Genomic DNA, 15,952 nt, shown 5'->3' on the forward strand with positions numbered 1-15,952 from the left:
CAGAAACCGGTCCTAGGAAGCTTGTTTCCGGTCCAGGGAAGGCATGGCTTGGCAGTTCGGGCTGGACTGATCCCATGAGGCACAGGGTCAGACTGATTTGCATATGGCCATGTCTGAACTGGGGTGGCAGAGTGGGCTAAAGAACGGTGATGGATCAAACCTAGATCTGTTGACTGGGTGTGAGTGTTTGATTGGTTCTGATGCTCCGTCCATCACCACCCCCTTTTGTACCGCTTTGTTCGCCATAAGTTGGCAGGGTATGCTCAGACGTGAGTCCCTTGCTCACTTTGCCACTGGATTCAAGCAAGCCTGGCTGAAGACGGCTGAAATGCCAGAAACCGGTCCTAGGAAGCTTGTTTCCGGTCCAGGGAAGGCATGGCTTGGCAGTTCGGGCTGGACTGATCGCATGAGGCACAGGGTCAGACTGATTTGCATATGGCCATGTCTGAACTGGGGTGGCAGAGTGGGCTAAAGAACGGTGATGGATCAAACCTAGATCTGTTGACTGGGTGTGAGTGTTTGATTGGTTCTGATGCTCCGTCCATCACCACCCCCTTTTGTACTGCTTTGTTCGCCATAAGTTGGCAGGGTATGCTCAGACGTGAGTCCCTTGCTCACTTTGCCACTGGATTCAAGCAAGCCTGGCTGAAGACGGCTGAAATGCCAGAAACCGGTCCTAGGAAGCTTGTTTCCGGTCCAGGGAAGGCATGGCTTGGCAGTTCGGGCTGGACTGATCCCATGAGGCACAGGGTCAGACTGATTTGCATATGGCCATGTCTGAACTGGGGTGGCAGAGTGGGCTAAAGAACGGTGATGGATCAAACATAGATCTGTTGACTGGGTGTGAGTGTTTGATTGGCTCTGATGCTCCGTCCATCACCACCCCCTTTTGTACCACTAATTATAGTGGGCACCCTGTATCAGTCCAAACAACCCCTTATGGTGAATAGGTTAAAGACAACCTTTATTGAAAGCTATCCTAGTGGTAGCTATGGAGAGCAGCCTTCAGGCTAAGTCTTGAAGGAATGTAAAGCAGCTTGTTTTACCAGTCTATAATCTCTTGAATGATCAAATGAAAGGACAACCACACCAGGTATATATTTAAAATATATGTATTTAAGATAAAACACACCCCTCTGGTCTCTTTATGAGACTGGAGTTCGAGGTACTTAATTTACAAGTTAGCAATCAACAGTAATAGCACAAATACACGTTTGGGCCCTAGGGGCGTACCAAACCATATACCAATAAAGTAGTATAAGAACCACGACTGAACTAGACACAAGGCCTAGAGCCTGTTGAATCGCTGGGACCCCAAGGAACCACCCACGGTAGTGACGCAGGGGACCCACGTGGGCCGTGTGCAGTGTGTAAGCACAACTGCGGGTTCCCGTTAGCTTCTATGGGCAATGTCGCGGTTGGCAATTTAAAGATTAGGGACACTTAGAATCAAGTCAGGACCAAACCCTTTTGGACTTAGGAAGTTCTAGGGCTAGCACCCACGGGAGCACCGGAGTACTCGTGTTACCTCACCCAGGGAAGCCGGGTGCATAGGTGTCTATTGGTGTCGGGTCGCGTCGTCGATTTCAATGGAAGCTGGCGAAGAAGTGCTGCTGCCATGAAGAGGAGAAGTGTCTGAAGAGATCCAAGCCTGGATCTAGGATGGAAGGAACCTGAAAGCAGAGGGGACAGAGTCTGGGTCACTTAGCAGTGACCAAGGGCAGGATGGACCAATGCCCACAGATGTCGGGTGCTTCAGGTGAGTTGACGGGTGTCTTGACTCTTCAGTCACGAGGTCCAGGAGGCGTCGATGCCAACCAGGAGCTGGATTCGAGCTGTCCCACAAAGTCTGTCGAGTGCTGCGGTGTCGGCGACCAGATTGGACCCAACAAGCCTTGGCACTTGTTGACACTGGAAATCAGAGAAAGGACTGCGGTGCAGACCAGCAAGGTCTCGAGGACTCACCCAGCGAGGGTAAGTCGGGGCACGTCTGGAGCAACCAGGAAAGCCCAAGAGGAGTTGCCTTCGTGGGGACCTACTAGCCAACGGGCTAGCGATCGCGAAGAAGCCTCGAGCGGTCGCACTTGAAAGTGGCCCATGGGTCACTCGTGGAGTGGAGGCCGCAATCTTCGGTGCAGGTGCTGCTCAAGGCTGGGGCTACTCGAAGCCCAAAGCACAACTTCGAGGAAGACCAGGTAGATGATGTTGCTGCAAAAGTTCACGTGTCCAGGGGTCACGGTTCCACGTCACCCATGATAGCCACGGGCCTCAGCTTTGCTGTGGACTCAGGGTAGCCTCATGGAAGTCTGAAAATCCACCTCTGGTGATGCAAAGACTTCGGCGTCCGGCGGGAGCTTCAGCGATGCAGACCGGTCAGTTGCTTCTTTGGTGCCTGCCAAGCAGGGGAGTCACTCCTTGACCCCATGGGAGATTTCTTCAGTCTACTAGTTAAAGTAGAATGTCGAAGGTCCAGGATATATGTTGCAGAGTTTCATCCAGGGTAATCTAAAGTCGCAAGGACTGGGTTCTCATTCTTATACTTATACAAAGTTTGGGGGTTGGACATAGTCTAGGGACTCACCTATGGGAGGGTTTGGAAAGAGGGGTGGTTACACCCATTTCCTTTGTCCAGTTTCACGCCAGAGCAGGGGCAGGTAGCCCCTGCAACCGGTTTGAACTGGACTCTGCACAGGGACACCAAGTGTGCCCGCAGTGCAGGACTTCAAAGCACCAGAGAGTGCTCCCGTCCAGCCCCAATTTGCCTGTCTGGGGGGGTGGTTACACCTCCCTGGGACAGGAAATCTATTGTCCAGGCCTCCCCTGCCAGAGTTTCGGTCAGCAGCAGGAGGCCAGAACCGTGTCTGTGGCAGAGGCATCCATTTTGTGATGCCAGGGCTGTAGAAAGTCATACCGGGTTAGACCAGTGTGAACATGTCTCTCCCTCTAGAAGGGTGGAATGCTACCCCCGCCGCCAGAACTGGCAGGGGGGGTAGTATTCCAAAGCGTTTGACACCAAGCACGTCATGTTTCCATGCAGCCATCCCAAAGTTAGCATTTACCGCGAGGTTATAATGCACTTAAGAGTATATGGTCAGGCTGCACCACAAACCGCATCAGAGGAGGTACTCCGAACGCTGCAGAGGGGCTCTGCTCATGCAGGGGGACCCTCTCACATAAAAACCAAGCACTCTGCCTTCAGGATTGTTAAGGCCTGCCATAGGAGTGACTTATAGGTTTTATATGTGTGTGCAATGGTAGTGATATAGGTAGCCTATACCACTGTAAGGGGTACAAGCACATCCTTACCCAGGCTGCAGTAGCAGACCTGTGGTGCCATTTTGGAGTGCTTCCCAGGGGTGGCATAATACATGCTTCAGCCCCTGGTAGGCCTCTGAAGTACCTATGCCCTAGGTACATAGTATACCATATACTAGGGGCTTATAAGGCACTCCAGAATCCAATTAGAAATGTACCTAATGTACATGGAAACCATTTTACAGAGAAAGCTGATAGACTGGGGCCCTTAATAGCAGGGTCCCAGTCCAACTAAGTCATAAACCAGCAAAACACCAGGCAAAAAGTGGGGGCAACCATATAGTCAGATTCCACCTTCCTACAGAGACGAACCTCACTTGAGTCACAACGCGCTCCTGGCTGAGCCCAATGCTGTGTTACACCCATCAGTGCCCGCCGAGTGCCACACACCTCTGTGTTGTGTTCCACCAGCTAGTGCGGATGCTATGACACTCTCTAGCCCATGTGCACTGTAACACCACCCCGTGAATATGTCATGCCACACTTGCCTTCGCGCGGGTTATATTGCCCCATCTAACGTGCCTTCCTCGATGCCTATGTTATAACGCACAGCGCTATGCCATACATATTACAATCTGGGATCCATATCTTTGTCACAGTGCATATGCAACGTTACACTCCCCAGCACATATTTTATATTACAGCTTTAGAGACTAGTTAGGTTACACAACACTGCCCTGTGCATATTACACTCCAAGGTGCATATCGCATAGCACGCGTTAGTGCCTGTGCTAGGGGTGGGCGGAATTTGCGAAAGTGACTTTCGAAAATTATCGCGAAAATGTTAAAAATCTCCGCAAACACGCGGAAATTTCGTGAAGATGCGGAAGTTTTTTTCCCGCCCGTTCGCGGTATTTTCTGCGTGGTCGCGGCTCGCCAACTTACCCATGCGGTTGCTCGCGGGCATCTTGTTTTCACTCTTCTCGCGGTGCATGATCGCGAGAAGAAAGACGTGATCGCACGACCAATGACATTACTGCGGGCGTGAGACAGCGCAAATGGCTACCAACAATCCAACATCTCGTGGAGAACGCGACCGGATCGGGAAAACTTGTCGGCGAACGCGGGGATTCAGGTAAGGCGATCGCGCGCGCGCGAGAATGTATTATTTTGCAGCGCGAGCAAGAAACAAATTATCGCTAAGCTGCGGAATGCGGAAATTTTGACATTTTCGCGCTCTCTGAGGAACACGAAAATGTCAAATTATCGCAATTTCCACGAGCTGAACGGAAATTTAGCCCAGGCCTAGCCTGTGCTATCTCATGCTCTCCAATGAATCTGTCATTGCGCACAATGTATTGCATATTATATTTCACGCCCCGGTTCATCTTATATCACACTTTTTGGTGCATAGTTTATACCATACACTATATCTAGTTTTCATTTTCAATCGTGCTCTCAGGACTATATTCTGTATAACACTGCGTTTACTTACCCTTTTCACAGGCATTACATTTTGCGATGGGGGGGGTGGAGGGTCAGGGGGTGTGTCTGCCAAGTGAGCCCGGAGTCAGTCACAAACTTTTAAAAACAATAAAGTTCCTAATACCCGCCTTCGCTGAACAGTTAGCTTGCTGCCCCATCCACCTCCTCCCTATCCTCTGTTGTCTGAATCCATGGACTAGCCTCCTCCCTCCTGCCATGCATGGTCTGATGTGCTGCCACTGCCCTCCATTTAGCATGATGTACCAGTCCACTCCTCCTGCCCTCTATTGCCCATTTCTATGCCCCATCATTGACCTCCTCCTTAGCCTCTGTGCTTAGCTTGCTGCCCCTATTCTCCTTCCACCTGCCCTCCGATGTCTTTGTGCATGCCCCTGCTCCATCCTTTTTGCCCACCAGGTTCCATGGACCTGCCACTCCTATCTACTCTGAGCGTTCTGTTGAGCTGCCACTCCCCTCCCAACTGCCTAGCAATGTCAGATGACTGTAACCTGTCCCTGTCCCTGCCACCTCCACCCTGCCTGTCCACGTTCCATGCCCCTATCCCCTTTCTCCTGTCCTCCATGGTCCATTTTACTGCCACACCCTTCTGCCCTCCCTGGTCTGTTGTGCTGCAACTGCTCCTCCTGCCTGCCCCACATCGTGTGTTGTGAGGCCCCTTCCTCTGAACTAATTTGTCTGTGCCCAGGTCCTGACCCTCCCTTCTATCCTCCATGGTCCTTTGTGCATGCCCCTGCACCATTCTTCTTGCCCATCATAGCCATTGTGCTGCCACTAACCCTCCCGCTTGCCATGCATGGTCTTCTGTGCTGCCACGGCCCCTCCCACCTTCCCTGTGTGGTCAGCTAGCTGCCCCTGACCCCCCCACCTTCCCTCCATGGTCTGTGTGTATGCCATCATAGTCTCACTGTTGCTCTCCATGGTGTCTTGCTTCTAGTGCCCATCCTGCCTCACCTCCATGGTCATCTTGCTGCTCCTGCCCTGCCCCCTTGCCCCCAGCCCTCTATTTCCATGTGCAGACCCCTATTCCCTCCCTCCTGGCTTGTCTGTTCCATTGTAATGCCCCTGATCCTTCCCTCCTGCCCTTTATGATCTGTTATGCTGCAGCTTTCTCTCCTGTCTGTCCATTATGGTCAGCTAGCTACCATTGCCCCTTTCCCCTCTGTTCTCTGTTGTCCATGTGCATGGTCCTTTCCCCTCCCTATTGCTTTCTATGGATTATTGTGCTGCACTCCCGTCCCGCATGCCCTGTGTGGTGTATTGTGCTGCTGCAAACCTTGATGCCTGCCCTGTAGGGTCAGTTTGGTGCACCTCTCCATGTCCCTCCTGTCCTTTGTTATCCAAGTCCATGTCCCTACCCCAATTCCTCCTGCCTTCCATGATCCAATTTACCATACTTGCGAACATTTTTAACTTGGTAAGAGGGAGGTTTTGAAAAAAAACTGGGTATTGATTTTCCCCTTTGAGTTACATTGAAAAAGAGGAGATTGTAGACAGGAGACAGATCAAATAAAGCCCATTTGAGCTTAAAAACATTGGACGTTTCCTGGCTGAATCGGGTCTGTTGGCATGTATGGTTGTACTACCACTGCCTCTTCCTTCTGCCCACAGTGGTCTATTATATTGCCACAGCCTCTCTTGCCAGTCCTGTATTGTTGGTTTGTTGCCCCTGCCCCCTTTCCACTGCCCTTCATAGTCTGTTGTGCTGCCACTGCCCTTCCTGCCTGCCCAGTGTGGTCAAATTGTTGCCTCTGCACCCTCCTACCTGCCTTCAATTTTCAGAGTCCGTGCCCCTGGCCTCTGCCTCTCAACAGTATCCTAATGAACAACTAGATTGCTAACAGCGCGAAACCTGGGTAACGGGGAAAGGACAAGACCCGTACCAATATCCTCCCTTCGTCACAGACCAGATATCACATTAACGCTTTCACACATGCAGTCATTGGTGGGGCCCATAACACCAACATTCACACGTCACTTCACACTGGTCAGCACATACAGGAGAGATGAGTGGTTCAAGCGCTGACATGAAAGGAATACTTTATTACCTATAGGAAGGAAAGTTATGTTACATATCTATACATTAATATCCTTACAACTACAGATCTCAATCCCATACATCAAGGCACTCCTCCCACGTGATCAATGGATCATTTAGTTGGATTGGTTGATGGTGATTTAGAACCAGCTAAAACACATTTTTAAGATTTGATCTTCCCTCCCTCAATAAATCACAAACGCATTTACTTGTTAATATTTGTTTATCTATTTTATCGCAAAAGTTAAATTTTACATCTAGAAAGTTGTATTAATTTTTATGTAAATCACAGAACACCATATTTACCTAATCTGGCTATCGGGCGTCCTCTAAGTCATCAAATTAGCTGTCATTCGGTCGGAATTCAAAAGTTCTTCATGCAGCACGCTACAGTCCCAAAGAATGGGCAAGGAACAGAAACGTGCGAGCATCTATCAGTGCCCATAAATTTGATAAAGTTCGCAGTTCATCAGGAAAATGGGCAGCATTCGGACTGTCAAAGATTCAGGAACGCAACAGTCACCCTAGATAGTAGCGTCGCGTAGCGTCACCGTCGTCTTCGTCAGCAAAAGGAAAAGGGAAAGTATGCGCGCTTCTCTCTAGTCTACCACCATTTTTATAATAAAAGTAAGGTTAAGATGCAACAATTTACAAAATTTGGACATTTCTGATTGGTCGGTTGAGATCGCCCGGTGAGGTTTAGCACAGATTGAGGGGTTATGTCATAGTTCGGTTTATTCCGGTTTCTTGTAAATGTTCATTGTACTGTCACTTGGCTGTTTTCCCACCGTGGCCTTGTTCGGGTACAGTAAGGCAAGGGTCATGACTAGGCCACAGGAACAAAATGTCGCACCGGCGCACTTCACTCCAAACCTCGTGGAATGGTGGCCATCACGTCATGTCGCGTCAGCGGCCATTTTGATTTTAGGCCCAAAGGACAACTTAAGCGAAACAAACACAAAGAAATAATTAATACATAGAAATAGTGAATAAAATGTTAATCCCTTACTAATCCCTCTATGTGCTTGTAATTATGTAGCGTATAGCGACATTTAAAGCGTTCATATTCACCCATTTGATGTCATCTTGGGCAACATTACGAAAACGTCACAAAAGCAACATATAGGAGGAGGAGCCAAGATGGCGACCGGGACGGCAGCGTAGGCTCCCGGCTCCGTGAACCTCCACATCCCGCACAGATATCCTGCATGTGATCCTCTGCCTGCGCTACATGCCCGTGTTGGTGATCGAGAGCGGCAACCGATCGTGTGATCCTGAAGCTTCCAGCGGCGGTACCGCCCGAGAAATGCTCATTTGAAGTTTGCGGCCTGTGCGGCCCTGGGGCCGGGACCTCGGGTGGACAACATGGCCGGGCGGCAGTTTAACAACAGCGGCCATTGGTGACCGGGTGGAGTCGGACTGCCGAAGCGGCGCGAATATTGGCCTGAATCTCGCAGTGGTCGCTCCTATCACCGAGAGTAGCGTGACGGGTGCATACCCGGGGTGACGATTCCAGGGGTTTATCGGCGATCGCCTGGACCCTCGCCAGTGAACTGATCGGACGCGGCCTGTGGCTAGTCCCGATTTGCGCGGGCTGCTCCCGGTTTCCGCGGACACTGGCCCAGGGGGAGAACGACTGTTACCTGTGGCCGCACACTGTATACACCTTTTGCCTGCCTCCGGACCTTTGTTTGCAGGGATATGGAACTTGCTGCGCCCGTGCCTGAGACCCGGTCCCCATCTGGGATGGCCCTGCCCTGCGGCCATCTTGATGGAATGGACTCTGTCATCCTGTACACTGGGTCACAGCAAGATTGGGAGTGTGTGGCGCAAAGGAACGTGGCGGAGCGAGCGCGGGGGACCGTGCTGGGGTACGGTGACATTCTAGATGCTCTCGGAGCCCTTCATTCCACCCTGGTCCACGGCGCCCTGGTATTGGGGAGGAAGCTGGATGGTATTGCGTCAGCGTCGGAAAAGTTGCGGTCTGCCTGTCCCCAGGTACATAAGGCTCTGTCTCACCTTCCACAGGAGGAAAGTACCGTGACCGCCTCTGTGGATAAGGGACGGATGGAAACTTTGGACATTGCGGCAGCGTGTGGTCGGCTGGCTGTGGGGTCGGTCTGTTCCGGAGGTTTTGGACTTGAGCAGACGGTGGTGACTTTGTCCCATGCGCGGCCTCCGGCGACCCAGGCAATCTTCACGCAACGATCGCTTGCTCTGGCCGATTTCTCCTTCCTGGACCTTGTGTGCGGCGCAGGCCCTGGGGCAGTACTGGGAAAGGTGATCTTCCATGACGATGACTGTGCTGATGTTTCGAACCGTCCTCCCCACATGTGTGTGTCCCTTCCTAGTCTTCTCTGGACGCTCCTCTTCCTTGTAACTTTGGACATGATGGTGGGTCGATGGGTATGCACTGGTGGATTCGCAAAGAGTGGCCAAGGATAAGGCTGATCCTTCCGAGGTGGTCAATTAATAGGTGGGCGGGCTGGGGGGGTTGTGTGCTTTCACGACGTAACTAATAGTGTAGCCAGTGCATAATGCTCCCCATTTCTCCTAGATATGGCCGAATTTGTGCTGTTTACTGTTTGCGCTGGGGAGGAATATATTGTGCGGGAGGGAGAAGCCGGGGGCATGGTTGAAGGCCCTCCTCCAGTTTATTATTACTCTCTCCCCTTTCTGTTAGGGGGGGGTTTCCTCTCTTTCCCCTTTTTCTCTGTTTCTTCTATATTTCGGGTCTGGTTCTGGGAGACAGGCACGCTGCGGGGGGGGGGGGGCCGTAGTCATCTGCAGAGGTGCAGGGTGGGGGGGTGGGGGAGGGGCTTCTTTAGTCCTTTACTTTGTTTCTATGGCCTCCTTTTTCTTTTCTTATTCTTCTTGGTCTTTTTCTGGGGTCAGTGCGGTAGGTGTCCTTCGTGGCCAATCATTGTTTTTTCAGTTGTGCCTCACTTCAGTGGGGTTTTCTGGGTCCTAGGGCAGGAGACTGCAGGCGCAAACGGCTCGTGATATTCCTCCACATCCTGAACCTTCTGTTTCTGCGCCATTGACTTGATAGCTTGCTATTTATTGTTGACGTTCATTATTCTGCTTGCCTTTTTTCGCTGCTGAGAACTTGATTGGCACCTGATCCTTCTATCCCCTATTGTAAAATGAAAACCTCTTATATCCTGGTTCCCCTCTTGGGCTATTCGGTGGACAAGAGAATGCTAGCATGGAAAATCTGCTTCCCGAGGTGCTACATGTGATTAAAATCTGTTTGCTGTTATTTTCACTGCTTAGCGGCCGGCCCCGAGGGTTGTAGGCCCATACTTGTCTTTATTTGCAATGTCAATAAAGGTTTTCCAAAAAAAAAAAAAAAAAAAACAAAAGCAACATATATCATGCAGTATTCTATTTACTACATATACTACTGTTAGTATGCATACGTATTTTAGTCATAGAAGTTAATTAGCCATGCGAAATGCAAATCCCACGTGTAATTCATATATTAATAATGTTGATTAGAAACATGCAAAACTCATTTAATAATATTACAATTATTAGATTATTTAATTAGTATATTCATGCAGAATAGGGGGTATACAAAATGTTGTACTACCCGCTCCATCACATTCTATATTTATTACAAAAGTATGAAACGCCTGACGTCATCGTGATGTAATCAAAGCTGTAATACCTAGAGCATTTCCTTTAGAAATTACATATGTGAGAGGGTTTTATTTGCATCAACATTATGGTTAGTGCTCTAAAAAACTAAAATGAGGAAATATTTTCTGAGTTTTCAAATAGCGACAAAGCACTTTTGAATTATTTGTTATCTTTGTGTTTTTTATCCAGTTGACCACTTGATTAAATGTTGCACCTAGGGGAGAGGATGTGGTGTTACTTTCAGAGCTGCAGACTTTGCAACTTGGGAACCAGGTTGGAGTTTCTGCTTCCGCTCGACATTCTGTGATTCTGGTCAAATCACTTAATCTCCCTATGTCTACAACCAAAATGAATTTGTTCTTGTGTGATGTAACCAATGCTCATGTAAAGCACTCCAATACCTGACAAGTCTGCACTATATAAAACTGCAAAAACACAAAAAATAAGTGTTTTGCACACTTCTGTCATTGGGCTATACTTGGGCTACATCTGGGTGATATTTGTGCTACATTTGGGCTCTTTTGTCTCTGGTGGCCATCTTGGGAGACTTATTTGTTATGAAGTTTCCTAATTTCCTCATTTACTACAGTCTCCTCAGTAGGAAATACTTTCAGTTTTTTACTTTGATTCCATCAAGAAGGCATTCAGATGTGTCACACATTTGCCATAAATTCAGAATGTTAGCACTCTAGTTGCTCATTAGATCACTGTAGTAAAGCTACTGCTCACCTGGTAAGTCTGCTGCTGGTATTGAGAGTGCATGTTTCAGTCTGCATGTCAGAATATTTTTAATGAAATAGAAGAGGATTTGAGAAGTCACTCAAAATGTGCCCTAATTTTTCTTTCTGCAGCACTAATCATACATACTATGGCAATATGAACCCCCTCATTGTGTTGCTTTTTAAATTAAATGTTTTAAGAGTTACCACTTTAGTCCAATCAAGATGGCTTCAGGTGTGCAATACGTTTGTCATAAGTAGGACTGTTAGCGCTCTAGTTGTTCTTTAGAACACTCTGGGAAGTTGCAGTAGAACACAAAGGAATCACCTGACAGTCTCTGCCCTTGTTGGATGTACATGTTTTACTGAGAATGTCAGACTTCATTTTCACGTGACTGAGAAAGATAATGTGAATTTACAGAAAATATGCTCTCAGTTTAGCTTATAGAGCACCTTCCAAACCTCTGTGGGAAAAGTATGAGCAAATAGTTTTCTCTCAAACATTATTAATGATATCCCAGCAGAAGGCTTTTTCACATGGTAAAATCACCTAAGAACACACCACAATTCCTAAAATGAGTATGGTACCATCAACAAATGATTTATAATGTAACTAAAGTCTTAAAACCTTCTATTAACTGCAATGGTTTTTAATGAGGTGCTATCATGTATATTCGTCCCAAGATGGCTGCCAACACTTCTTGGATAAAATGCTGACAGCTAATCGGATCTCACGATGAGATGTGTGGTTAGGCTCCGCCCAGATATATGTGATTTTACTTTTTATTTTCTCGAACTACTGAACCGATTTACACCATTTAGCCAAAAGGCATAACTCTGAACCAAGGGCTACCTTTTTACCAAATTTGGTATAATTCCATTCAGCAGTTCGGGCTGTAGCTGCGATTAAAGGTTCCTATGGAAAATTGCATGGGGAAAGCACGTATTGGGACCCCCCTTTTTTCTCGGCCCCCGCTTGACGAATCACCCCTAGATTTTCAGGATAGGAGCGGACCGGAGCGCCCCACCAGTTATGATAATTTTGCGAAGATTCATCAACCGGCGCCAAAGTTATTCCAAATAGAATGTTGCGGATTTCCTATGGATAATAGGTCCTAACTATAACTACATACTGGCGACCGCCAGTAGGTAATATATGTGCGCCCATTTGCCATGTCCCCAAACTTTGAGCTGCACTCAAAAAACGACCAAGGTGGCAAGGCCTTTGATCATAAGCACAAGCAGGCTGAAGTCAGTTCACGATCAAACAGCTACAGACACTGTAAGCCTGACGCGTTTCAAAGGTAAGTCCTTCTTCTTCAGAGGAGGTCGCATTTGTAGATACGTGCTCCGGTCTCCATCCTGAACGCCATTTATACGCCCCCAAATGGGCCGGTTCAATGCCCGATGCATTCTGGATACCGGAGTCCCGGTATTACTACCGCTGATGATGCACTCATTTCTGTCCATTATTTTCCAAGCCCTCAGATGGTCCACCGTCAAAACAGTCTGCTCTAAATCCCAGGTCGGAATTCCTGATGAACGGCTCTGCAAGATTGCTGCCGCACGGCCCCCTCTCTTAACGGGGTGGTGCTGCTTGACAGCCGGACTGCCGCCAGAAATGTATGCTCATTTGCCATGTCCCCAAACTTTGAGCTGCACTCAAAAAACGACCAAGGTGGCAAGTCCTTTGATCATGGGCACAGGCAGGCTGAAGTCGACAGTTCATGATCAAATGGCTACAGACGCGGTAAGCCTGGCGCGTTTCAAAGGTAAGTCCTTCTTCTTTAGAGGCAGTCGCATTTGTAGATACGTGCTCCGGTCTCCGTCCTGAATGCCATTTATACGTCGGGAATTCTGACCTGGGCTTTAGAGCAGACTGTATTGACGGTGGCCTATCTGAGGGCTTGAAAAATAATGGACAGAAATTAGTGCACCATCAGCGGTAGTAATACCGGGACTCCAGTATCCAGAATGCATCAGGCATTGAACCGGCCCATTTGGTGGCGTATAAATGGCGTTCAGGACGAAGACCGGAGCACATATCTACAAATGCGGCCGCCTCTGAAGAAGGACTTACCTTTGAAACGCGTCAGGCTTACCGCGTCAGTAGCTGTTTGATCGTGAACTGTCGACTTCAGCCTGCTTGTGCCCATGATCGAAGAACTTGCCACCTTGGTCGTTTTTCGAGTGCAGCTCAAAGTTTGGGGACATGGCGAGAGTGAGTGAGAGAGAGAGTGAGTGAGAGAGAGAGTGAGTGAGAGAGAGAGTGAGTGAGAGAGAGAGTGAGTGAGAGAGAGAGTGAGTGAGAGAGAGAGTGAGTGAGAGAGAGAGTGAGAGAGTGAGAGTGAGTGAGAGAGAGAGTGAGTGAGAGAGAGAGTGAGTGAGAGAGAGAGTGAGTGAGAGAGAGAGTGAGAGAGAGAGAGAGTGAGAGAGAGAGAGTGAGAGAGAGAGAGAGAGTGAGTGAGAGAGAGAGTGAGAGAGTGAGTGAGAGAGAGAGTGAGAGAGAGAGTGAGAGAGTGAGAGTGAGAGAGAGAGTGAGAGAGAGAGTGAGAGAGAGTGAGAGTGAGAGAGACCGACCGACCAAGACCGTCCGTTTCAGGTAATTATAACTCGTGCCCCTGCCATGCACAGATTTCTCTGCAAATGTTGCAGTGATATTATCAATGATGTAATAACAGATGTCATGAATGAGATAACTATAATTAGTGAATTTGTAAGGTTTTTTTAGAGTTTAGAACATTACGTTATTGCTGACCATTTCACCTAACTATAACGTTACTATAAACATTATTTTTTTCAATTTCAGGGTTTTTTGTAACGTAAAGTAATATTTAATTACGATATACAAATCCAACCCCTGGCAAGAATGGCCACTGGCTGTGCGCGGCGGGAAGTTTGGCTGCAGGGCATAGCATTGGGCCAATCCCCAGCATGCAGCCAACACCTTGCCTTCCCACGGGGCCTGGCGTTAATATTAGGGGGAAGGGGCACACAGTCTCCCTCTCTGGGCTTATTTCGACCCTGAGGATACCATCCTCTAGGGTCCAGCATTATTATGAAGGGGAGGGGTCACGCGCCCCCCCCTCCCCTGGCTGATTTCGGCCTCGGGGACCTCATCCCCAGGGGCCCAGCACCATTTCGATGGGATAGAAAGCAAAGTCGATAAATCTGTGCATGTTCTTTATGCGTTTCATCAGCCCCAAAAGGCAGTGTGTGGCCCCCGTGGGAATCTGCATACCCACAATATCTGATATGTGCGTCATCCCCACCTCCCAGTACTCCACTATAGTAGAAGTCAGCATTGACCTTGGTGGATCTTGGACAGGTACGGATGGCCCCTGGAAGCACGCGGTCTATCTGTTGGGGAGTCAAGTAGGTAGTTAAAACTGCAGATGTTTAAAGCGTGCCCTGAGGGAAATGTTCTCAACTATGAGTAACCATTGCATCCACTGGTCCTTCGTCTGTTCGTGCCTGACAATAGCCTCCCATTGTTACTTCAGTATAGAGTGGTGCAACCCTCTCTTTTGTTGTAAGGCCCTGTAAAATGCATGTCACTGACTTTCTGACTCATCTGTGTGTGGGAAGTGTTTGCAGCGAGTGGGACATATTGGACGCACCATGAGTTGTATGTCAGGTCAAATACAGCTGCCACATCAGCACAGAGTATAGAAGGAAGTTCCTGGGGAAAGCCCTGTGGCCTCTGTCAACTCCTCTGATGTCTTGAGCATCCAATCTGTGGAAAAGTCCCCCCAAGTAAGTAGGCCAGCCTCTATCCAACGGCATGTGTGGAACTAGATCCAGGGATCCCTAGAGTGGAAGGGCCAGGGTATAGGGCGCTAGTCCACTCCTAGAGTAAATTCCCATCCTCCAGCAACATCTAGCCACCCTATTCCATACAACAGTAGTTACTGTAAAATAATCATGACAGTGATGAAACTGATGTGACTCATATGTCTTAATGTGTGTGTGGTATGTACACAAATCCCCCTCTTTATAATTTATTTTCTCTTTTTTCTTGCAGAACCCGTATCAGTCTTGCATCTACCAATTCTGTAATTTTAGATGGTCTGAAAAGAAGAATTATTCTGCCAAATATGGAAGGCATGAATGCCAATTCAAAGGGAATACTGTCAAAAAACACATTGCTGCAGTTGACACCTGTAATAAATGTATAACTTGATCTTTCCATAAGTGTTTTCTTTTAAAATTATACAAATATTTTCATATAAAAATGTACTGTAACTGGGCACACAGTTCTGGCCATGTGTTTCTGTACGTATCATGTAAATTGTTGAGATCAGTAAACCACGTTTTCCATCCAATTTAAAAATGTTAGTCTTTTAATGTTGAGCAATTGCTGTCCTGACTATGGTGAACAAAGAACATTGAACCTTGTACTTGCAAACTCCAAAATCCATGATCTCCTTTCTTGGTAAACTACCCATTTTAAGAGCTTGGTGTTGTTGATTTCTTATGATATAGGCTCAACAATCTAGAAATAATAGGGCAAAGACCTTTTTGCCTTTCCAGTAGATACAATGCAATTCGTCATCATAAAGATTAAATTCTTTCAGTTATTAGTACGATTGTTTCGATACAAATGCGTATTTTGGCATTACTCTGCTAGCTCGCCTACCTTCCCAGCTGGTTAATAAACACCTGATGGTAACACCAAGAAGAAGCAGTGGGCCTGAGTGTGACGTTCCGGTCCAAAGACGAGTGCTCCTCAGGATTCGAGCGATGCAATAAGGGGTCCACCTCTTGATCGCCCCAACTCCTACAATAATTG

The 15,952-nt window shown here is 48.1% G+C and overlaps 1 protein-coding gene across 3 annotated transcripts in view; it reads left to right on the plus strand.

Annotated features, from left to right (window-relative positions):
• Window positions 1–15,493, plus strand: part of LOC146867121 (uncharacterized) — a 122,521-nt gene extending 107,028 nt beyond the window's left edge. For all 3 annotated transcript variants that reach the window (XR_014961078.1, XM_085603574.1, XM_085603575.1), the window contains one exon: window positions 15,185–15,493. Coding sequence is in view for 2 of the 3 variants with exons in the window: in XM_085603574.1 (XP_085459700.1) it covers window positions 15,185–15,343 (159 nt within the window). In the remaining variant the exon portion in view is untranslated. The remainder of the gene's footprint in view (window positions 1–15,184) is intronic.
• Window positions 15,494–15,952: the final 459 nt, after the last annotated feature.

The sequence above is a fragment of the Triturus cristatus genome, chromosome 1_2 (genome assembly GCF_964204655.1).
Source record: "Triturus cristatus chromosome 1_2, aTriCri1.1, whole genome shotgun sequence".
NCBI classification, from domain to species: domain Eukaryota; kingdom Metazoa; phylum Chordata; class Amphibia; order Caudata; family Salamandridae; genus Triturus; species Triturus cristatus.